General features: G+C 41.9%; 1 protein-coding gene across 1 annotated transcript in view; it reads left to right on the top strand.

Moving 5' to 3' along the window:
- Nucleotides 1-24,363, top strand: part of SORCS1 (sortilin related VPS10 domain containing receptor 1) — a 424,966-nt gene extending 400,603 nt beyond the window's left edge. Inside the window, exon 27 of the mRNA XM_083441628.1 lies at nucleotides 24,224-24,363. Coding sequence (XP_083297754.1) covers nucleotides 24,224-24,348 — 125 coding nt within the window. The 3' untranslated portion in view covers nucleotides 24,349-24,363. The remainder of the gene's footprint in view (nucleotides 1-24,223) is intronic.
- The last annotated feature ends 223 nt before the right edge of the window (nucleotides 24,364-24,586 follow it).

Here is a 24,586-nt window from a genome sequence, read left to right as displayed (position 1 = left end):
TGTCTAATCTCCCCCTGTTGTAGTGAGCCTCAGTGGTATCTCCAGTGCATTTCAGTATTTCTTGAACAAATAATCAAATCCTCTGCAAATCTCAGATGTATTTAGATGTGGAGGCTTATTTTTAGTTTTCCCGTAGATCTTGAGAATTCTAAAGAGAGAACTTTGGTTATTTACAATAAAAGCAATAGGATAAATCCACAAGGGCAATCTTTGTTACTTTATCTCATTCATTGCTTATTAGGAAATCAACATGATTATGGTGGTTTCAATTATAAGCCTATTAGGCAGATAATTGACAACACAAGTGTACTCATGTTACATTCCATTTGTTTCAACTATGCAAGAACAAGTGGTGTGGTCTGTTTTAGGCAAGCAGAGATGCTAATCAAAATGTAAGTGACTTTCTAATTAGTTGGCTTTGCCTGATTCCCTGGACTAAAATGAAGTTGTGGTTAGAAGGCATTTAATCCAGCCTAGTTTATACTTGGAACCTCTTCTTGCTTCTCATCTATCACATTTCTGATGCCAGGAAATTACTTATTTCCATAAAAATGACCTTACACAATTGTTAGTGTGAATGAGGAAACAGACACGTTTATCAATAGACAACATGACTGCGCTATAAGTTAACTATGCAGTGAAAACTTAAAAAGTGCCTGGACATCAGCTCCTACACAGCTGTAGACATGTATAAGCCTCTTTGCAAAGTTTTGACATTTTGCATTAGATTTTTGGGGCAGTGCTTTTTTTCTGTGTGTACATCCACCCAACACCTACTGTGTAGTAGTATTTTTTTTAAGGAATACCTGATCTTAGATGAACCCACCACAGTAAAGTTTTATTCAGGTTGCTAAGAAGAAATAAAGGGTGAGCTGCAAAGATTCCAAGGACTAGCAATGAGGCAGAACCAGGAAAGAAACCTGCACTAAGGATGAAAGCAGCAGCTTTTTAGGATCCTGGGTGTTCCTGCAGCCTGGTGTTCAAACAATTCACTCATAAACTGATATTCTGGCTTCACTCATTGGCTAAAAATATCGAAAGGCAGGAACAGCCAAACCGACACATCTCATAGAAATCACTTAGATGCTTGCTTGAACAATTTGCTTTATAATTTTCATTCAAGGAGGTTTAAAGGCTAGAGTCTTTGCCTCACCACATGGCACAGGTCCTAGGAAATCCAATTACACCATTATAAACTGACCATGGCCAGGATTGCCTGTCCCCCACCCCCAGTGTGCCAAAGACCAGTACCACATTTTGTCCCTGAAGCACCCCTCTGGCAACCTGGGCTTTGGTGGAGGCACCACAAACTGGCAGCTGATGGCTCATGGACCAGCACTGGTCCATGGACTACCACTTTGAGTATAATTGACCTGGATGAAGGTTGTGTGTTGCTTCTTTAAGAAGTAAGCTCTGGAAGCCTCAGTCTAGCAGGTCATGTGAGAAAAATGCTTTCAACTTTGGATGCAAAGACTGAGAAGTTGCAAAGCTTCAAAAAGCCTGGACAACTTTAGCCAAGACAATAATTAACCAGGACATTATTCAGTTTTTCTAAGCTACACTTGTAAGTCAAAGACTTTTGCTTCATGTTCTATAGCTTTGGATAAATAACTGTTGAATTTGAAGGCATCTGGTGTGACCTGCTGTTTCCAATATACAAAAAAAGTGAACGGTAGATTTATCATTTTTATGTGAATTTGGATGGGCTGAGAGAAAAGTGGGGTGTGAAATTTTAAAAAATGAAGGTTATACAAGTCAAAGATTCTTTAATTAATGGAGACTCAAGACATGCCTAATGATTATGATGATGCAGCGACTCTGCTCTGAAGAGAGAACTGGCCATGCTGCCTAATGTAAAATCTTCTTTTGGCAATCCAGCTCAGTAGGAAAAAGTAAAACATAGCCCAATTTCCCTCATAAATACCCCACCAAGTTTTCCAAACTATGGATGGGGTGAAATAACTAGAGGAGGTCATTCCAGCTCTGCATCAGGACACACCAAGACATATTTAGAGGTATGGATTTTGGAAGATTGTGGGACTGACTATATCCTCCAACTTGCCTCCTTTGAGGCCAAAAGAACTCAAAATGATTGGGAAAGCATGGGGCCCCTAAGAGTCTTCTCCCAACAGCAAACCTGACCAGCAGATCACCTCTTGGTTCTTTCTAGTCTCTATGGATCAAGCCACAACCACCCTGTAACACAGGAAGGTGAGGCTGCGAAGCTCAGATGTCATTGGACTCCACAGCTAGTATAGCTAATGGTCAGGGATAATAAGAATTGTAGGCCAGCAACATCTGGAAGACCACAGGTTCCCCACCCTGGCTGTAACAGTTTGCTTCACAGCAAGTAGAAAAGAAGCCCTTTTCCTTTGAGCAAAGCATTGTTCAGTCTCTGAAGAATTATTTTAATCTCTAGGATGCTGCCGATCCCAAGCTAATATGTTCTCTTCCTCCTGTCCCAATGCTGCCTTCTGGCATTGAAGACATTAACTGTCCTATAGAAAGAATCAAATCTCTCCAAGGGTGAGCATGCAACACAGTATCCGCCTAATTGCTGCCCACCATTTCACAGTGGGAAAGCTTTTCTTTCAACCCGGAAGGCTCAAACATTGATGATTTCTTCCCTTTGTGAACTAATGGGAGCTATCAGTTAAGTGTCACTGTGACTTATGGAACCCTGGCTAAATTTGACCCTCTAGCCTTTTAGTGGGAAAATTGTTTCCTTTGTGCTTTAATATGACATGAGCTCAAAGTCAACATTCTTTAAGCTTTGAATTGGGCACTGAAAAAGTATCAATTGTTTCCTGAGTAAACTCTATGCTTTATGAAGGCGGGGCGGGCAATCCACGGCCCACATATTTCAACACAATGTACTTACTTTGAAGTTGTTACAATAGAAAATTGTACAGTACGATTTTAGCCCTCTTATGTTGCAACCTGTACACAGTGACCTGTGGATAAGTTGCATGGGACTAAATGAGGCTTACTTCCAAGTACAGTGGTACCTCAGGTTAAGAACTTAATTTGTTCCGCAGGTCCGTTCTTAACCTGAAACTGTTCTTAACCTGAAGCACCACTTTAACTAATGGGGCCTCCCACTGCTGCCGCGCCACTGCTACGCGATTTCTGTTCTCATCCTGAAGCAAAGTTCTTAACCCGAGGTACTATTTCTGGATTAGCGGAATCTGTAACCTGAAGCATCTGTAACCTGAAGCGTCTGTAACCCGAGGTACCACTGTACACATTTATAGGCTTATGCTGTTGTAAAAAAAGAAGAAAGATCCTGTTTGCATCCTAAACACTTGTTTTAAGTGTCAGATTTTGTTGCCTAAAACACATTTAGTCTCAAGCTACTAAAACCCTCTTCAAGTTTATTATATATTCTAATGTATACTTTTTGTAGGACGTTTTGCTGAATCTTAGCAACCAGTAATATTATGGTCTCTTTGATACTCCCAGTTAGCAAAAACCAAAGCTGAAAACCCTGACAACTAATTAACCATTTATACAATGCATATCTTGTTGACATAAGTAGTTCCAGGCTTTCCCAGATCAGCAGGCACACAGGCAAATTCAATGTCTGAATTTGCTGCTGACCATTTAGATGGCTGTTTGAAACACAGGTTTAATCTGTCTCTACTTGCATGTACCCAGGGAAGCCTGCCAGCACTCAGGGGGTTGGACTCGATGACCCTTGTGGTCTCTTCCAACTCTATGATTCTATGTAGGGGAACAGCAGCAGACTTTGGGCCTTCAAATTTCAGAGGCGCACTCTTCAATGCCAGAATTCATTGCCCCCACCTCTTGCCTTCCATTCTATATCATTGTTGGGACACCCCTTGCAGATCCCTCTTGGCTTGGCGCCCAGTGTGGGTGAACTGGTTGCACTCCCCAAAATCAGCTTCTGCAGGGAATCCATTTGCAGGCCTGTAGTTCTTTTCACAAATACACGCACGCATATATTGAAACTGCTGCGATTCTACTGATTCATATATCTGCCATATTAACCCTAACAAACTTTTAGAACTCATATGTACAGTGGGGCTTGGCAGGTGGGACTCTGTCTCTCTTCCATCACTAGACTCTATCTTGAGAGAAAGAGTCAGGCTACCAAAGAAGCATCTTAGTCAGAAAGATGAGGTTATCATGCAGTACACCCTGATCCCTAGAAAAGCTTTTACACTGAAGTCATTCTTTTGTCTGACTCGGAGCAATAAGAAAATTCAGATGTTCTTCCTTCCTTCGCCGAAATGGTGGTGTTTTCAAACACAGCTGTTGGCACTACGTTATAGTGTTTGTTATTTTAGTAGCTTCTTTCATAGCCTATATTATATTGGCATTTCCTCATTTTAATATAGACTAGTGTCATGACTGTATTCTTCAAATATGATGTTTTCATTTAAAACAAAAATAGTAACCGTGGAAGATCAGCACATCAACCATGAAATGAGAAAATAGGAAACAGTAGCTCCATGAGATCTTTCCAACACTCATCGGCTCTGAGAAGTGTTAACTAAAGCAAAAAAATTTCATGAGCAATAGAGTAGCTTATGTAGTCTCAAGAAACTTCAGCACTTTTATAATGAAAGTCTCTTGACTCGCTTTAGGCTTCGTACTATATTAAATATTTTATGTCTTTGCATTGTATTTCCAAATTTTCTGGCTATTTCCTTTCTATGCTCAACATACAACACAGATTCAATTTAAGAGGAGCATAGCTAGAATAGCTCAGCCATGATTATGAATATACAGTATGGTGTTTAGAAGCAAGGGTGCACACTCAAGCCCCACACCACAGCCCTCATATGTATCTCTCCCCATGTGCCTTAAAGCCATTATTCCTGCACGGGAAAGGTCTCCTTTATAACAAGGAGGGTTCTACTCACTTTCAAGTGAACACAAATTAAGGCCAATGCATCCCTTTTTGCCGCTTGAAGTGAAATGGGAAGTGCTGCACTGCCACTGCCATCTTTGTAACACCTGCCTCACCACCTCTGCCACCAACAGAGAAGTCAACACACACCACAATTGCCTCATTATGTAAATCATGTTTAGAATACCACAGCACACACGTAACTGGCTGTCTCTTTAAGAATGTTTAATTCTAATTGCATGCACCTGCCCTATTGCAGGGGTTGCTCCTATATAGATTAGTTTCAATGGTCATTGATATGGGGTGTCTCTGACTGGCAACTCCTGCATTCCTGTGGACTACTTTCGGCTGAAAAAAACCTACTGAAAAATCTCCTGGAAACCTTGTCTGAAGAAGCCCAATGGACGAAACAAGGGTGTATCCTGAGAACTTGTTGTTACTAAGTAGTTCCGTTTGTTACACTCTCAAGACATAGGACGATGCAGAAGGAAGATATCAGTATGAAATGGCATTGCCAACAGGAACTGTACGTTGTAATTGTTGGACTTGACAATATTTGGACTTGACAATCCTTGGATTTTACGGCAATAAATACATAGACAGTGGTACCTAGGGTTGAGTACTTAATTTGTTCCAGAGGTCCGTTCTTAACCTGAAACTGTTCTTAACCTGAAGCACCACTTTAGCTAATGGGGCCTCCTGCTGCTACCGCGCTCCTGGAGCACGATTTCTGTTCTCATCCTGAAACAAAGTTCTTAACCTGAAGCACTATTTCTGGGTTAGCGGAGTCTGTAACCTGAAGCGTATGTAACCTGAAGCATATGTAACCCAAGGTACCACTGTAGAAGGTTAATAGTAATATGTTATGTTATTGCCATCAGGAACTGCTTTGCAATTTTTTGATATGACAATTAAATTACAGTTTTATTACATACGTTATGTTTCTTTACTGACAGAGAAGTGGCACTGGCATTGGTGCTGATTTCCAGTGAGATCTTTCACACTCTGAGAGATCTCACAAAGAACCTTGCCCAAGAAGATTGGCCACTGGCTAGTAGTTACTTAGATTTCTTGAATCCAGGGAGAATTCTTGAGGAGTGATTGTACTACTGCCTCCTTCAAGCAGGCAGGGACCATCCCCTCTTGCATGGGGGCATTAGTCACCTTCCTGGCCTAACCAGCTGTCCCTTCCCTGCTAGTTTTTATCAGCCAAGAGGGGCAAGAGTCCAGAGTGCAAGTGGTCACCTTGACTGATCCAAGCACTTTGTTCACATCCTCAAGCCTTGCTAACTGAATCTCATCCAACACAACAGGACTAGACAGTGCCCTGGCCACCCCTTGAAATTCATCTGCTGTAACAGTAGAGCCAAGATCCCAGTGGGTAGATTTTTATCCTCAAAATGCTTTTCAAACAAGCCACAGTGAGCTACTGACAGTTTTGCCAACTTGCCAACTTGCTTGGAACAGAGCCCCTTCACTACCTGGAAAAGCTCTGCCAGAAAGGCACAATGAGAATGAAATGGAGACAGCAAAGTATGCCTTCTTTGCTGCCTTCACTGCCTCTAGGTAGGCTCAATGATGAGCCCTCACTAGTATTCAATGGAATGGGAAAGGTGGGAAAGGCTTTGGGCCCAGAGATATCTTGATTATTTCCAGCATGTGGTCTAAAAAGACAACTGATATAGCAAGGTTCAGATTCTAGCATAGTATAATGAGAGTGGAGTGAAAGTCTAGAAGATAAGCTAAGAGCTAATTGAACTCAGTGTAGCTGAAAGACTGGAGCGATGGTTGTGAGGCACAGACAAGCATCAGTGACCAGACACAAAGGCTTGGGGGACACCTGTCTTATGCAAAAGGCTTCACCACAGTAACTAGATATTTGACTCAGCCAGTTTTTAAAGGAGTGCAACGCTCAATGGCTTATTAAAATCCATGGCAGCTCTATGGCACAGCCACATGGACATTACATCTATTTTCCAGTAAAGCCAATCAGCGCCCAAGCTGACTATGAGGAATTACGCTCAAATAATTAAGCATTAAATTCTTTGTAGGCAAGTGGCTTCTCATGTGTTTATAAAGTTATTTCAATGCACTGTGATGAAGCAATCTAAATCCCAACCAAGCAGTAGCACAGTTCGGTAGGGTGATGGTGTTGTCAGCCACATTGACTGGCAAGGATGGCTGGACAGGGCAGGCAAAAGTCTGCTTTGGCTATATCAGCCTGGATCTGGCCTAACAATCAGGTCTGGGTTGGGCTAGATGCTCAGCCCCAGACCACCGATTTTTGGCAGGTGGAATGGGGAGCTGTCCCATCAACACCCACCCTGCATGACAGGCTGCATCCTGACCTACAAAGTTATTCTGCAGCTCCCACAAACCTACCCTGCTATCTAATTGGCACATAGTCTAAGTCATCTATGTGGGACGCGGGTGGCGCTGTGGGTTAAAGCCTCAGCACCTAGGGCTTGCCGATCGAAAGGTCAGCGGTTCGAATCCCCGCGGCGGGGTGCGCTCCCGTTGTTCGGTCCCAGCGCCTGCCAACCTAGCAGTTCGAAAGCACTCCCGGGTGCAAGTAGATAAATAGGGACCGCTTACTAGCGGGAAGGTAAACGGCGTTTCCGTGTGCGGCTCTGGCTCGCCAGAGCAGCTTCGTCACGCTGGCCACGTGACCCGGAAGTGTCTCCGGACAGCGCTGGCCCCCGGCCTCTTTGAGTGAGATGGGCGCACAACCCTAGAGTCTGTCAAGACTGGCCCGTACGGGCAGGGGTACCTTTACCTTTACCTTTACCTAAGTCATCTATAAACACAACCTTAGCATGTTAGCTGCTGATATAAACTGGAAGGCAGTTCACAGCTGTAAACCTGATATTTTGTCACCCATACAGAATGATATCATAATAATTCCACCATCCTTTACAAATTATACGCAACATGGGCTATTGATGATAGGTTAGGGGGGAAAGAGACAATTACTCTTGAAGAAGAGTAAAATTACAGCAGTAATTATGACACTATTAGAAGATTAGAGACTAAGAGGTAAGACTGAGAAACCCCTCCTTCTTCCTGGAAAAGAAATGAGTTCACGGTGGTATAATTGCAGCTTTTAAAATTAAGGAGGGTCTTGTTAAAATTGATTTAGTCCTACCTACTGGCCATCAGTAAGAAAATTAAAAGACATAATCTAAAAATTATGCACCATAAGGGAATGATATATTAGGGATATTCTTTTGGAAGTGGTTGCTGCTGGCAGGAAGAACACTGATAGATTAAGCAGGGATGGTGTGGAACAAGAAAGACTGAGTTTCAAGAAGGAACATCAAAGTTCAAAGCTGTCCTTTACTTGGACAGGCTACCAGGGCACATCCCAATCCTTGTCTCAAGGTGCTTAGATGTGTAGATGAAAAAGAATTAGAATCCACTTTGAAATCTGTATATTGATTGAAGCAGAAGTGGGGAACCAAAGGCCCAAGGGTCCTCAGGACTCTCCCAGGCTGTATCTGCTCCGCAGGCCACAGACCTCCGGCCCTGCCCTGCACCCTCTTTGCCTGGCTAGAATATGTTTTTGAGTTATCATAAGACTTTCTGCTTGCTTGGATGGTGGAATAATGTGTACCTCTGTACAGAATCTGACATTTGCACAGCTGCAATACAGACTACCGTACAAAGGTAAATGTTGCATCTATTGCACCTTCTGATTTTTGCCTCTGGCTACGTCCACTACTGGCATGCGGCCACTGGGCTGAACAAAGATCACCCCTGGATTAAGGATAATGACAGGGCTTTTTAGCTGGAACTCAGTGGAACTCAGTTCCTGCACCTGTCAGCTGGGTGCCATTGCCATTATAAGAGAACAAGGGAGAAGCTCATGGTAAGTTCCAGCACCTATTCATCTAGACCTGGCTTCCTCAAACTCAGCCCTCCAAATGTTTTGAGACTACAATTCCCATCATCCCTGACCACTGGTCCTGCTAGCCAGGGATCATGGGAGTTGTAGGCCAAAAACATATGGAGGGCCGCGTTTGAGGAAGCCTGATCTAGACAAATAGCATTGTCCCTGAGATCTTATATTCTATTATTTTTTATTTTTCTATCTCCTCCAGCCAGTTGGATGCCAGCCCCCAGTAGCTCCTCTAATTTCTGCTGAGGAAACATGAGTAGGAACTAAGAAACCGTAGGATTTGTAGTTGCTGAGAAAGCTTGTCACACCAAGTGGCTGCTACTCTTTTTCTGTTATAGATGGCCTAGACTAGCAGCTCACTGTTCAGACTCTTGCTTCTTAACATTGCTTTTGAGTTGCTGTAGTAAATCTCACAAGATCTTATAAGAGCTGGATACTCCATATAGTTACAGGCAGTGCTTTTTTAGACTTTCAGCTCAGACTGGGCCCTTTGGACCTCTAGGTTTAGGTAAAGCATCCTCTCTCACCTTGGACTTTGCACATGTGTAGAACTGAAATAATTTTTTATCCATAACTGGTAACACATTCTCAAAATTGTCTTTTATGGATTTTGATATCAAGCTTCTGTATACTGAATACAACTGAATATTAAAAATTCAGCCTTTGACAGCAGTATTCAACATGTGACAACCATATGTAGCATTTGACTTTCAGTTACAAAACACAGAATCTATATCACAGTCCTTAAGAAATGTTCGTTCCCTTATATTCCAGCTCATTCACTGTCAATTGCAACCCGTGTTACAGAGGCCTAACTAGTCTCAACTTGAAATCTGGTATTTTGTATCACTGGCCTTATGCTGTGAAACACTCTGGCAACAGAGATTCCACAGACATCTTAGCTTTTGACTTTCAGGTGTCTCTTGAAAACTTTTTTATGCTGACATGCCTATGCAGTTGTCCAAAGCTTTTTTGACTGGCTACCCATTTTCAGGATTGATTTTAGGATTTTAATTTTGTTTTACTGCTGTACACTACCCTGATTTTGCAGTATATGTATGTTGGTATAGAAGTACTTCTCTATATATATATTAAAGTAAATAATCCATCTTTTCAGGTGTAAACATTCGGCATACGACAGCTGGCATTTGGTCTCAGTACTTCGTAGTCTGTACTTGTTAATATCCAAAAGCAATGGTTACTATCTTTTTTAAGAAAGGTGCCCAAGACTCCAATTATTTTGTTCCTGTATCTGGGACAAACTTTATTTTCTCTCCACTTGATTGGAATTCACTACTGAGGTGCCAACATGTATGTCTTAACGCTGGGAGGTAGATTATCCTCACCACATGAGGAGTGGCTGGGCTTTGCCTGCTAAGAACTTGGGAGGCTCTCAGGCAACAGGCAAAGGAAGCTGGAGGCGATCACAGACAAGCACACTGATGAAGGAGCTGCTGGCTGCTCATTCATATGTTGTTTATCTCCAGCTTCCTCCATTCACAGCGGTGGATTTTCTCTGTTCCCTCCACTCTCAGTTGCTAGCAAAAATTAGGCAGTGAGAGAAATAATTGTAGAAAGCCAGCCAGTGGCTGCTCCTTCCCTGTGTGTGACTAGGACAACTCCTCCCTCCTCCCCTAGCTTTCTTTGCCTATTGATTGTCAGATGTCTACGAGGAGAACATCTACAAAGAGGTGCTGCCTATGTATTTTTGGAGGCACTCAAAGAAATCAAGTCACCTGTGTTATGGGAAATCCAGTTGCCTAGGCACCTTGTTGCAGTGATCACAATTGCAGTGCATTGGAGGTGCACATGGTATCAGGGACAGGTCCCATTACCTTTCCACAGAAAATCATAGAATCATAGAAATGTAGAGTTGAGGGTCCTCTAGTCCAATGTTTCTCAAGCTTGGGTCCCCAGTTGTTGTTAGACTACAACTCCCATCACCCCTGACCACTGGTCCTGCTGGCTAGGGATGATGGGAGTTGTAGTCAAACAACAACTGGGGACCCAGGTTTGAGGAACACTGCTTTAGTCCACCCCCTGCAATACATGAATTCATAACTTATTTATCTTACATATAACATAAATTCTCTCTCTTACATATCACAGTTTCTGTCTCTCTCTCTTTTATCTCAGTTTGTGTTCTTTTCCATGAGTGTTAAAGGTGGCCTCCAGTTTTTGACATCCAGTGCCCTCCCATTTATAGGAGGCACATTCATGAGGATTCAGTGCTGCTCTACACACCATTTTTGCCTTCTCAGTCTGCCTCAGTGTCATTTCCCATTCCACCATTTAATCTGATTGTAAAGCAAACAACAATTTTGTTCACATATAGAAGCATGTGACTTGCCAGTCTGATTCGGGTGAAGCAAATGAAGCTACAGATCTATTTATTTATTGAATTTATGTCCCAGACACCCTCCAAAAGTATCCCAGGGCAGCAAACACATCCACTTTTTAAAAAAGTGTTATAAATGAGTTCTTTCTTTTTTTAAAGCAGTTTCAGTTAAAACATTATAAAAACAGTTGCAATTAAAAGATTGCAACCCTGAAATCTCAGGGTTGCCAGAGCAAAAATGAAGACAAAAAAGAAGGCAGAAAGTTGGAGGATAAAGGGCACCAAAACAGCATCAAAGTAGTTCAATTGTTCAATGTGGGCAATTTTTTATTTTAAAAAATGGAGGTGGGGGTTACATCTGTCTTGCTGCAATGAATGTGTTGTTTTTGAAGTGACTATTATAAGTAGAGAATGCTCAGGGGAACCCTAGAGGGGGTAAAATTATAAAACATGTTGGGTTTGGTGGGGAAGTGAAACTTTTTTGTCTTCTACTTTCTCTTTTCTGTTCTTGTTGAGCAGAGCTCATTAGCACACCTTGGTGCATTTAATCATCCCATCAGAATTAATGCTGCTTGGTTTGTATAATATGTTCTATCACATTCACAGTCACTCTTCCTGTGGCAGAACAGGAAAGGTCAGGAGGTCTCAGTGTGCCTGATCAAAATTAAAACAGATAAAGATGCTGGCTTCATCTGCATTTTATGTAAAAGGCACGTCAGGGGATTGAGGCAAGAGAACAGGATTTCACAAAACATATTTGCAATCATAAAGTAGATCAGTCTTCATGAACGACTTTTCTCTCTGTCTTTCTTTAGATTTCCAGACTTTTCATTGAGTTCGTACAAAATGAATCGTGGAATTATGGAGGAAATGAAATGTCCTGGGATTCAAGTTGTCTCACTCCACTTTCCCTACTCTTGGCACCAGATTTTGGCAGTTCTTCACCCTCTGGCAGAATGATGGCATGGCATGACACAGAAACTTGGATAAAAGGGTCACACTAACAGTGCTCACACATGCTATACATTGAGTGTACAATCTGTCTGATTCTGTACACAATAGCTGACCTGTACAAATCAAAATGTGTGCACTCTTTCACACAAGCACTTGTAGAGACATTTGTAACCAAGTGTTTTATTAATCCAGACCGAGGATTTGCAGCATGGCGGCAACCCAACAGATAAGTGTGGGAACCATAAAAGACTGGCGATTCTGGAGACAGTGTCCTTGGTGCATCAATTGGACAGCCCACCCCATCCACTTCTGCTGAACTCCTCCACCTGCAGACAGGAAGGGTATTGTCCAGAGTCCAGGCTGCTGTCTTGATAACACAGCATGCAAGTCGTAATTAGCTGGAAGATTTATTGCAATACAAACAATTAGCCTTGGATGTCTAATCAGACGTTCATTGCTTATGAATCAGTTGACCCTTCTGAGGAGTGCTTCTTGGTTCTGCAGAATATCCTGAACCAATGACCGTAATGTTTCTGGGCTTGCTTCCTGCCTAATACCTTTGCCATATGACGACTCCTTGGGCTCAGATGATTAATTGCCTCCTCTGAGGAAATGCTATTTCGCCTGCTTTCTAAGTCTGCCTGTGTTTCTTGTGGGAACTGACTTCTCACCCTCCCACTCTCTGCTGACTCTGATCCACATTCCATTCTGTGTCAGAGAGAGGGGGAGGAGGATTGCTTACTGACTCGTGCTGTGTTTCCCTATTTGGGGCAGATGTGTTCATGACATGTATACAAACCTTCTGCAGATCTTAAACAGATGAAGCAGACCCTCTTGAGAAACATGAGCCTCATCATTCTAATACAATTGGGTACTAAAATAAGCCACTCTGAGGGGGTTTTCACAACCAAGCAGTACATACATTTTATGAAATAAATAATAAATCAACAAATAAAATTTCGGGGCACAGATTCTGGCCTCTGTCATGGCCATGCAGAGCAGATAAAGACCAATCACGCATACAGGGCAAAGATTGAGTACCGTCTTTAGGGTTGCCATATTTCAGCAAGAGTTGTTGAGCTTTTGGGGCAAAATTGCAAAAGAAGAAGAAGATGAAAAAAAATGGACGTTTTGGAGCTTTTCTAAAGTAAAATGGTCAAAAACGGCACTGTCAGCTTTTCCTGAACACCTAGGCAATTTCCGTCCAGACACTGCTTAAGACTACAGTATTCTGGATCTGTGTGGGAATTTCCAGATGTATGGCAACCCTAGACTCTCTGGGCTGCACTGAGGAACTCCTAGCCCTCTGACCAATCTTGAAGCTGTGGATGAGGGGACACACACACACATGTGTATCTATATATATGTATATAATTTCTATGTGTGGCTGTGTGTGGCCCTAAGTGTCCCACCTCTCCTGATATGGCTGGACTGAATGTCACCTTGCCACTCACTCTGCAGATCAGGGGAGGGATGGTGAAATAAAATGTGGGATTTTAAAAAAACAGAGTATAAAAACAGTAGATGCTGTTTTAACTCCAACAGTATACAGAAGAAATTGCTTCAGTACAACAATACAACAAGGATAGATTCAAATTATGTGTGATGTGTTATCAAAGAATGCCATGCTGCTGGATGCATTGTCTTATGTGACGTTGCTGACTCAGAATACCTAATTCATAAAACTATTGATTTGTGCTTTATTGTGGTCTTTGCTTAATCTAACTTATCACCAGGAACTAATTTGCCATTGTCAATAGTCACATTGAGGTTAGGATAATGTGTTTGACTGTAACCTCCTTTTCCATGCTGTCTTTGTTCGCCAGTACTTTGAAGTTTAGTTTCAAGGGCAACAAGAAAGAAAAAAAGAAAAAGAAAGAAAGCAAGAAAGCAAATGAGCTTTGGAGTCTAGCAGAAGAGCCACCAACTTACTTGCAAGTAAGGAAAAAAAGTTCATCTGAGCAAGGTTCAGTCACCCATGATGCATTTCTTTCATTTAATGTCTAGAATTTGGATACATCTTCAACATCAGCTCTACAAAGCACAATCTAGTCAAAGCTGAGCACTTTCAGCTGAGTAACTGTATCACTTAGAGAACGAATTGATCTACTTTGACCTTTTGCTGAAAGATTGAGTAGACATGTCATTTCTGTCATAGGATCCAATTCCTAGGGGCTGCGGGGGCTTCAGTCCCCACAATAAAATATTTGAGGGGGCCGGGACCCCACAAAGTGGATGAGCATCCCAACTGAAATTTCTTTCTTTATTTATTTTATTGAATTTATAAACCGCCCTATATCCGGAGGTCTGGTGTGTGTGTGCACGGCACCATGTGATTGTTTATGGGGGTGGGGCTTACCTGGGCCCCCATAATATTTTATTCAAGTTGGCACCCCTGCTGTCTAGTCTAACAATGGTGCCTGCTGCCAATGTAACCCTTATGCTAGTAGAGCAGCACCAGCACAAGGGGGCAAGCAGGGGAAGATGAACTGGTGATTGCAGAGTTAACAAGCACAGGGTGTCTTTAGCAGGAGAGCTTGCAGAATTCATTATTTGTGATTTCCAATATGCACTGATCTGAAACATACGTTCCAGACTAACATGTGGATCAGAACCCTTCAACTTTAATTGTATTGGGCTCTGGCAAGCCTTTTCAATAGTGGCCCCACATCTTTGGAACTATCTAATATAACTGCATTCTATTAAAAAGTGCATTTAGTTGGGCTTTAAACTATTTTAAACTGGTGATTTTTTAAAAAAATGAATCGACTCTTTTGTAGTTTGAAAATTGTTTTATCATTTTAATGTTCTTGGGGAGCACTTTACCCTGAAAAGCAGCATATATCCCATACTGTATGTGGGGATGCCCTGGAAGATGATGCAGAAAGTGCGAACTGCAGCTGATTGGCTCCTGAGTGGAGCAGCAAGACAGAGCCACATAACACTGGCTCTTAAAGAATTGCACCCTCTTTTGAATTCAAGGCATTGCAAATGAATTTAAAGCCCTAAACAATGTGAGGCTTAATTGCTTGAAGCAGCGTATCTCCCAATATAGTCCTGCCTGCATGTTTTTAACTGCCCACCACTAGGTGTTATGCTCTGTGCGGTGACATGAGAAAGGACCTCCTTTGTGGTGGCACCTTGTTTATGAAATTTCCTCCCCTCTGAAATTTGCCCAAGTTTGCTGTTGTTTAGTCACCAGCTTATAACATGGCTGAAGCCTCTGGTGATTTTTAATAATTTGGGGCTGATCTGCAGCATCTGGTGGTTTATTTATTACAAATCATTTCAGGTTTTTTCAATTGTTCCCTACCTGGAGATCTCAGGATGGGCCGCAAAATTAAATAATAATAAATAGAACTACTTTAAGTAAAGAACAAAGGTATTCTGAAGCCTATCTGGGAGTTAATCTCAAGAATGGTGAGCTTGGAGAAAATGATCTGTTGCTGCTCTGTAGCTGCATGGGCATCCCTCTATATCTAACTTCAATCGTACCTCTGAAGTGGGAGGTCAGTTGCTTTCCAGTCTATCTAGATTAATCGTATACAGGATGTCCTATAAAATAACTCTTGACTTCTAGCCAAAAACAGCTTTGACAAATCCAATAGCATCTGAACTTAGTGCTTTGTTCAATTTATCTCAGACTTTTATAAAGCCACAAGTACACAAGAAAGAACCATTACTACTAGGTCAAACAATGGTTCATCTGCCTGATATGTCATATTCAGGCATGGAGAAAGCAAATCATGTTGAAGGCTCACAGTTTCCCTCCCTGACCTTGTGAAATTAAGCATAGATTTTGTCCTATCAACCCCTTAGTGCCATAATGAAACACCTTAGGAGATTTCAGCTGGCCTCTGACATATAGATGGGGCCAGGCCATGTGGGAAGAGACTCTTTGCTTAGCAAGGCAACACACCCATCACTTTGTCACAGCTGGATTAGCTGGTTACCCTTGGGGAGCCAAGTAGAATTTTTTTTTGGGGGGGTGATCCTGCAATTGGCTACTGGGGTCATCTTTTTCCCCACTGGCTTTGCAATAGATGATTGGCCCAGATGTGGTGTGAGTTTTACAAGCTTTGGTGACAACAGCAGAGTCAGAAACCTGTCCCCCCCCCCCCCCAGGGTGCAGTGGGTTCAGACTTGGAATTTGAGCTGCGTGAACAAGAGGCTGGCTCTGCAGATGAGGGAGAACTGTTAGATTCCAGACAGGACAGCCCAGGGCCCCTCCTTCCCAGGGAAGAAGCCATTAGCTCACAAGGAGAGGAAGAGCTGGAAGTTGGCCAAAGCATTGCCAGGCAACCATCAGATAAGCCAGAGTCTGTGTCTTCTGGGGAAGAGGCAGGCCAACCGATCAGTCCTCACAGGAGAAGATGGGAGAGGCTCAGAGAACTGTAGGAGGGGATGAGGAGAAAAGCAGGGTTCTGGCGTCCTTCCTGTTGGGGGCGGGATTCTGATTTAGACTGAGCAATTCCTTTGCTGAGAGGAGGCGGGAACCCTTGCTCTGGATATGTTTTTCTCGACGCCTTTGGTAAATACTCTTATCTACTTGCTACGGATACATCCAATGGTAGCCCTACTCAGCATAGACCCACTAAAATTAAGGAACGTGATGTACTTAGGTTTGTTAATTTAGGTTTGCTCTGAGTAACCCTGTACATTTTCCCCTGTACATTTGCTTTATTCTCTCTCCCTCCACTTTTTGTAAACTGGCAATTTAGCCTGAACCCCTGACCATGTCTGAGCATAGAAGCTCTGGTGCAGAGAGATTACTGCACAAGTCTATTTCATTTCTATGATTACCTGCTGGATAGCTCAGTTGGTTAGAGTGTGGTGCTGAGGTTTGACCCCCATAAGGGACAGCTGCACAGGGACTAGATGATTCTCCGGGTCCCTTTTAGCTCTGGGTTTATATATATATATATATATATATACTCCACAACTTCCTTTAAAGGAGCCTGTGCATCCAAATGAGTCTTCAAGTATCCTTCCCACTTAAGTGGAAAAATGTTTAAATTTGAAATATCTTTTTTGAAAGAAGGCATCACTTTTTTAGTGCAGCATTCCGTGAGAGTCAGAAACCTACTGCTATTTTTTCACACTTATTCGCAGCTGCAAATATAATATTTTCATCCAGTAAACAGATATTGTGAATATTTGATCTGATATCCCCTACAGCATCCAGCTACAGGTATAGATTAACACTATGTACGACTTGTAACAATATGGCATTTCCTATGTGATGTTCTATTCTTTCCTGTTACTAATTACAAACATTCACTTTGCCTTTTAATTACTGCGTAGTAGCATATATAGCTGATAATTTACAGACTCCACTGTAATTATGTGATCCTTTTTGGGTGGGGTGAACAGCTAATTCACACCTCAGCTGTCTGTGGTGCTTCCTATTTTATTCATTTACCTAAATGAGACCTAATTGGTTTATCACTGAAGACAGTGAGAATTCTCCCTTTGAATGCTAAACAAAGGGGATTACTGTAGGCATCAATATCTTTTTTAATTAGACAACTTCAAATCCAATGTTGGCATACCATTGATGTTAACATACCTTAAAAATCCACAGCGTTTATCCTACAAAAGAAATCAGACAGAAGATAATAGATGGATGTTGATTTTCTGTAGTTCCTTTGATTTTAAAAGCATTTCAAAGAGAATGGAGGCAAATGTTGTTTGGTCTGCATTTCAAAGCAAGCCAGCTGAATTTGCACCTCCCAGACTAACAGACAGATCAGAATTCAGTTATCCTTAGGAGTGTACACTTATCAGAATTCTGATGTAGTTTTGGCTTAAAAATGCAAATAAATGTTTATTTTAAGGGGTGGGAATTATACAAATATGTGCATTTTAGGGCAGATGTATATGAAAAAGCAGAAAATTTTAAATGCAAATGTGGAGTATACATGATATTGAATAAAACAGGATGGATTGAAATGGTAATAAATTGATCCATCCATTCCACTTTCAAAGCAACCTTGACAGAACAATTCTATTCATGCCTACACAGTACTAAGGTTGATCAAGTACATTGGAGGTTACTACCAGGAAAGTGGATACAGGTCTGTAGCCCTGGGCACCTAGGCGTTCCTCACCTGAAAAGAACCAACACATTTTCTGGGTCTGATGCCCAAACTACGCATTTTAGGGCTCCATGTGAAATCACTTTTTTCGTGGGAGGGGGGAACGGGACACAACACAAAATTTGTTGAGATCACAGTGCCCAAAATGGCTGCCGGTCTCTCACGATAAAAAATGGGAATGTCCTGGTTCTTTTGGGACACTAGTGGGACACGGTCTTAGGGTTGTAGTTCAGTGGTAGACCACATACTTTGCATGAGGTAATTTTAAACTCTTTTAGTATTTTAATTTTTGTATGTATCAAAGTATGGTTGCAGATTTCTCTCTGTTTTATTAAACTGCTTTGAGGTGTTCTTGTTTTTTTTACAATCAAGCAGTGTATAAATTTTATGAAATAACTTAAATAAACAATAAATAAATAAAATGACCCATGTTAAATCCCTGGCATCAAAAGGTAGGGATATAAACATCTTGTCTCAATTCCTGGATGACTGTCAATCAGCAAACAACGATGAGCTATGGTCTGATGTTTTGATATATGGCACGTTCCTAATGGGGTCCGAATAAACTTTGCAAAAATATTGTTCCAACCTCATATTGTTGATCTCTCCCCCATTCTGATATTTCTTTCCTAGAGAAATTAAAAAATAACTCTAATTTCCTGCATAATGATTTATAGCACAGACCTTTAAGTCTTCTGATGTTTGGGACTGGGGAAACCAGGACTTTTGTTTTCTCATCTGACTGGAACTCAAAGAGTAAAATACAGAATGTAAAAAGGAATTTGGCTATTCCTCCCTCCACTCCCAAAATGAAATTGATTATGCACATGCAAAGATCATTAGCTGGCTAGAAATAAAATATGCTAATAAGTGACCTTCTCTGGCACATATATTTTCAGTTTGACCCCTGTGTCAAATGTGTTGACCACCTAAGCGGGTTGCGATCCTCTGCTGTCCATCAATATCTCTGCAACTCTTTGATTAGACATACTTAGAGGCTTTTCACTAGGATGCTACAAATAGCACTACCATGTTTTCCTTATCAGTCTTTCGTCTTGACCTCCATCAGCAGACGAGGAAACAGGCAGGAAAGGGCACACTGTTTCCATCAGTCTTTTCCTAGGCCTGTAGCATTAATTTCCCCTTCATCCCCTCAGTGCATCTTTGTGGAAAGAGGCTGCAAAGAGAGCTCAGCATCTCTAATCCATTACTCTGGGGACAGCCACAGCTTGTCTTTATTACCTTGATCTCCACAATGACTCGCATCATGGGCCAAAGATTTTGACTGGGGAAAGGATGAAAAGAGTTAATTGAAAACTATATAAGCCGAGTTGGAAAGCTGGCAAATGTTTTAATTTCATAATGAGCCTGTTCGATGCAGGTAGATAGCTCCCCTTTTGATAAATCAATTAGAAAAAATAAATTGCTTTTCTGAAAGACCCACACAAAAAGAGGATTATGTTTGCAGGGAAACCATGAAAAATTGTTTGAATATCAACAAGAATAGCAAGAACAAAATGAATCAGCTTAACAACCGTCAAAATATGAACTGCTTCATGATAGAAGAATAATTCCTGTGCTGCACAGCCTAAGAGTTATTCTTTCTAGGATAACTGTCACTCTTTCTCGCTCTTTACCCCCGTTCTTTTTCAGAAAAACAAAGGATAACTAAACTCTGAAAAGAGATTTCTAGGAATAGGGCAGTAGAGCTAAAGAATACTAAAATGTATGTGCAAGGAACTGGCTCGGATTTGAGGATTGTCTATTATTTTCTTATAAACTTGATCTTTCATTCTTAATTTTACGTTTGCTGAGATAAATGCCCTGGACCACTCACCTGGTCAGTGTAATGTTCAGGGAAGCTTTGAATGTTTAATAGGTTATTGTATTTAGTGTTTTGTTGGAAGCCACCCAGAGTGGCTGGGGAAACCCAGCCAGATGGGCGCGGAATAAAAAATAAATTATTATTATTATTATTATTATTATTATTATTATTATTATTATTTATTATATTATCAAGGGGAGATCAAAAGTGCTAGTGTTGTTGAGTCTAAGCTCAAGACCATTCCTCATTTCTGTTTCAGTCTAGGATCTGTTACCTCACATGCAGCCCAAGTATTTATTTTCAGGTGGTAAAAATTGTATGTGAAGTAGAACTGAGTCTGACTAGTTTTGTGACAGCTAAAATCATGACACAGAGAACAGGGAGAAAAGGAGGCTCACCACCTTTGGGAGTCTGATGAAAATTAAGCCCGCAAGGAAACCAACCTGATATTACCAAGATGTTGGCTAAACAAAACTCAAGCACAGCTATAGTTTATTTAAAGGATACAGGACAATGATTTGAAAAATTCTCTTTGCCCCATGGGAGGTCAAGAAGGGCCCATGAATTACCACCACAGCATTACTCTTGCCTCCATTTTGTGCTTGGGGTCTGAGGTGACTTTGTGGAATTGCTGCAATCAGAGAAAGCATGAAGGATGCCAAGAGTAATCACTGGCAGCCCTCGGAGTCAGGGCTGGATGAAGCATTATTCACTGTGTTGATGTTTATTACACAAACAGTAGTCAGCTACATCACTCAGGTGTTAGCGGGCTGAGTGTCTCGGCAAACTGCATGCATTTTCTTCCTCAGTGTACACAGATAACCAATAGGACAACAATATATGCCATACTATTTGCTACAATTGGTGCATAACGCAACTAGAATTTTTTACATCCCCCCCCCACAACAGAGGTTTTTTCTTGTCCTTGCTTTTCTCTCTCACACACAGACATCACCTGAATCCCTTTTCACTATTTCATCTCCACTTTCATTGCTTCAAGAAATTTGAAAGCCGTTGCGTACTGCTTACAAAACGAGTAAATTGCTGAAGCAACCCCTCCAAACCCTTCCATTTATCTATTTGATTATTTTGCTGTCATGAATCAATTTATCTGTTAACTCCATTGTTGTTTTTGTTTGCATTGTTACAATGATAATGAGAAATATATTAAAATGAAACTTCACTTTCCACTTCATTAATTTCGAAGTGGCAAGCTCGACAACAAACAAGCAAAAAATTAAGCAACCGGCTTTCTCATAGCCAGGCAGCTGTGCACATGAACTCCTAGCTTTCCTTTCTCTGGAATATTGCAGGACCCTGGCTGCAATTGGACAAGGACTAATGCCACATGAGTGAACCTTAGGTTTGTGTACTTCCTCTGACTGCTTTCCTCTCTTGCTTGATCACCAGGAGGAGACGAGAAGCATTCACTTTCATTTTCAACTAACTGCAGTGAGACATTTTGTCTGAAGTGGGATGAACTGTGGTTAGCTTAAACAATGGTTTGTAGCAACAAGTCAACTTCAAGCTGTGGTTTCTCATCCTGACTTGTTCAGTTAAAATTAATTGCAGCTCCCAGGTTGGACAACAAAACAATCTGCCATTAGTTGGAAATGAAAGTAGATGTTGCTACCTACTTGTAACCATGCTGGAGGAGAAGAAAAAGGAGCAGGTTCATGCACATCTCAGCCAGGTCAGTGGAAGCCCTGCATAATAACAATAACTAAATGAGGTCCATGAACTGTCTGGACCTATTGCCCTCTTGATAGCTGTAGGACAAACCAGTTATTACCATACCTTTGTTCTGTGAAGCTTTTAATGACCTGGTTATCTGATATATCACTGGATGGCTACTAGAGAGATAGTTGTTTTGGTGGTGGCACCCCAGTAATGGAAACCATCACCCCAGAGAGGATCACTTGGTCTTTTCTCATGGTCTTTTCAGTACCAAGGGAATCTGTTTGTATCAACCGTCCTTCAGTTCCATGCAGAGAAACCAGCCAAACTGGCAGTTGTATCTTACTTCAACATTGTCAACAGGACATCATCCTCCACTGCAGCTGAGGGCAGCAGGGTAGCTTAGATGACACAGTGCAACCCATGTGTCTCTCATGCACAGTTCCATACTCCAATGCTCTTTGCCCACCAACATCTGCCTCCTGAGGCAGCTGCCTCACTCTTCCTAATGGCAGGGTTAGCCCCAATTAAGAGGTGGGGGGAACTCCTTCAGAGTTATACCAGCCCAGGGCATCATACTCTTGGAGCCAGAGAAATTATTAGGCAGGCTTCAGTTTAGATCAGCAAACTTTTTTAGCTGGGGGCTGGTCCACTGTCCCTCAGATCTTGGGGGGGGGGGGAGGACTATATTTTGAAGAAGAAGAAGAAAAATGAACGAATTCCTAAGCCCCACACATAACCCAGAGATGCATTTTAAATAAAATGAAACACTCTACTCATGTAAAAACATGCTGATTTCCGGACCATCCGTGGGCTGGATTTAGAAGGCGATTGGGCCGGATCTGGCCCCCAGGCCTTAGTTTGCCTACCCATGGTTTAGATTCAGTAAAGACCCTTAAAGCCACTGCAGTACATGCTGTGTGGCACCATTCCAGCATTTGCCTGCTTCTTATACACTGAAGCCTGTGGATGGTTGCCACACACCAAGTCAAAACTGATTGCCTTGCAATGAAGAAAGGGCTATGCTAAGGGAGAATGCTAGTGTCATTTTGATTAAACCCTTCTTCTTTTTACACAGAGTCTGTTGACAGGGTGCTAGGCTCTTGTCTCCTTTACTGCCAGAAGTAAGATTCTGGGGATGTAGCAGAGTGAGCTGGCCAGTCGTCATTGAATCTGCCAGTGTTTGGAATTACTTCCTTGCTGATGGAATAGGAACAAGGAGAGGTCATCCCCACAGAGAAGAGAGGATCATAGTGGATGCCTTTTCATGGCAATTAGACCCTTGTTGTAACAAAGAGGAGGTGGAACCTGAAGATTCTTCATCTACCAAGTCTCCCAAGAGGCAAAATTGAAACTCATGGGAAAGGGCTGAAAGGTTGGAGGATCAACTTGAAGATGACAATTTCTAGAAGACTATTAATTCTTTTCACTGGTACTTTCCAGTTAAAAGACTTCAAAGTATTGGGGTGAACCTTTTGCTGACACTGTCTAGGAAACGGCACAAAGCTTGTTTTTACAGAAATTAGAGTGTTAACCTCTGAAATATCCCAGAAGCAGAAAAAAATACCATTCCTTCTCTTTATAAACTGACTTTTGTTCAACTGGGGGACCCAGTGAATTAAAAACATCCATTCGGAAAACTGAATTCTGCTTCCTATGGCATTGAATAGGTGGCAATAATAATTTTTATTCTGTACATAATAACGTAAGACTAGTCTGGTGGATCAGACCATTGCCCCATCTAGTTCAGGATCCTGTTCTTCCAGTGGCCAACCAGAAACCTGTGGGAAACCAGGGAGCATGACATGAGTTCAACAGCACCTTGCCCTCCTGTGGTTTCCAGCAGCTGGAGTTCAGAAACATTGCTGCCTCCAACTGTGTAGGTAGAGCATAGCCATCAAGGCTATTAGCCATCAATTGTCCTTTCCCTCATGAACTAATGAGGAGTGACCACCTGCTTCTAGAAGAGAGGTCCATAGCTCAGTGGTCGCATACATGCTTAGCATGCAGAAGGTCCATCCTAGAGCCAGTCTCTGGCATTTGTGCTTAAAAGGAACACAGCACAGGCTGGGGGGGGGGGGAAATCACTATTTGGACCATGGACAGCTCTGTAAACTGTGGACAGCTATGCAATGACCATGGAGAGTTTCTGCTAGTTTGAGAAAATGTCTGGCAATATATGGCAACTTCATATGTTCGGATGGATTCGGCTAACCTGTTCTTCTAGCAGAAGCCAGTGCAAGGACTCCTACCAGTGCAATGGGGCTCTCTCTCTCCCCCCCCCCCACTCCTGAACAACCCCATGTTGTCCCTAAATCTACTCTGGAGGGTTGGGAGGACAGTATGTTGGAGGGAGGAGTGGGGAGATCAATAAAGCAGAAATGCTTGCAATGATGGAACAATGTCCTTAAGTACTATGTTTCATTCTACCCATTGTGTTCTTATGCTTCAGCAATGGCTGTGTAGCATTTCACAGGTGGTTACATTTCAATGGCAACTAAAGAATTTGCTCAATGTCGTGTCAACAAGGTTATTTTTTTGTATCTGGCACATGTAGGAAACCTTCTGAAGACACAAAATGCAACAACCTTGCTGAAGTCTATGTGTGGTCAGCACCTGGCTGGGATCCTTGAGTTGTGTAGGAGAAATGTGAGATACGTATACAATGCATGGAATAAATAAATACTTGGGATCAGAAACCTTGAATGGTGAGTCAAGAAGCTGCCAACATTGCGTAAGACTTTTGTGTCCTTCACTGCCAGCCTTGACTTAGTGCTCAAATTTCATTCTTGAGACAAAGACAATTAACATTCTGAAAGCTGGTGCAGATATTAATTATTTTACTACATAGCAGCCCACACATTTCTGCTCAAAATATTATAAAAATGATACAATAAAATGACCTGGTGCTATACCTATT

Source organism: Podarcis tiliguerta, assembly GCF_965153285.1.
Source record: "Podarcis tiliguerta genome assembly, chromosome: 5".
Lineage (NCBI taxonomy): Eukaryota > Metazoa > Chordata > Lepidosauria > Squamata > Lacertidae > Podarcis > Podarcis tiliguerta.
The sequence above is the reverse complement of the archived record's forward strand: the minus strand, read 5'-3'. Positions and strand labels throughout refer to the sequence as shown.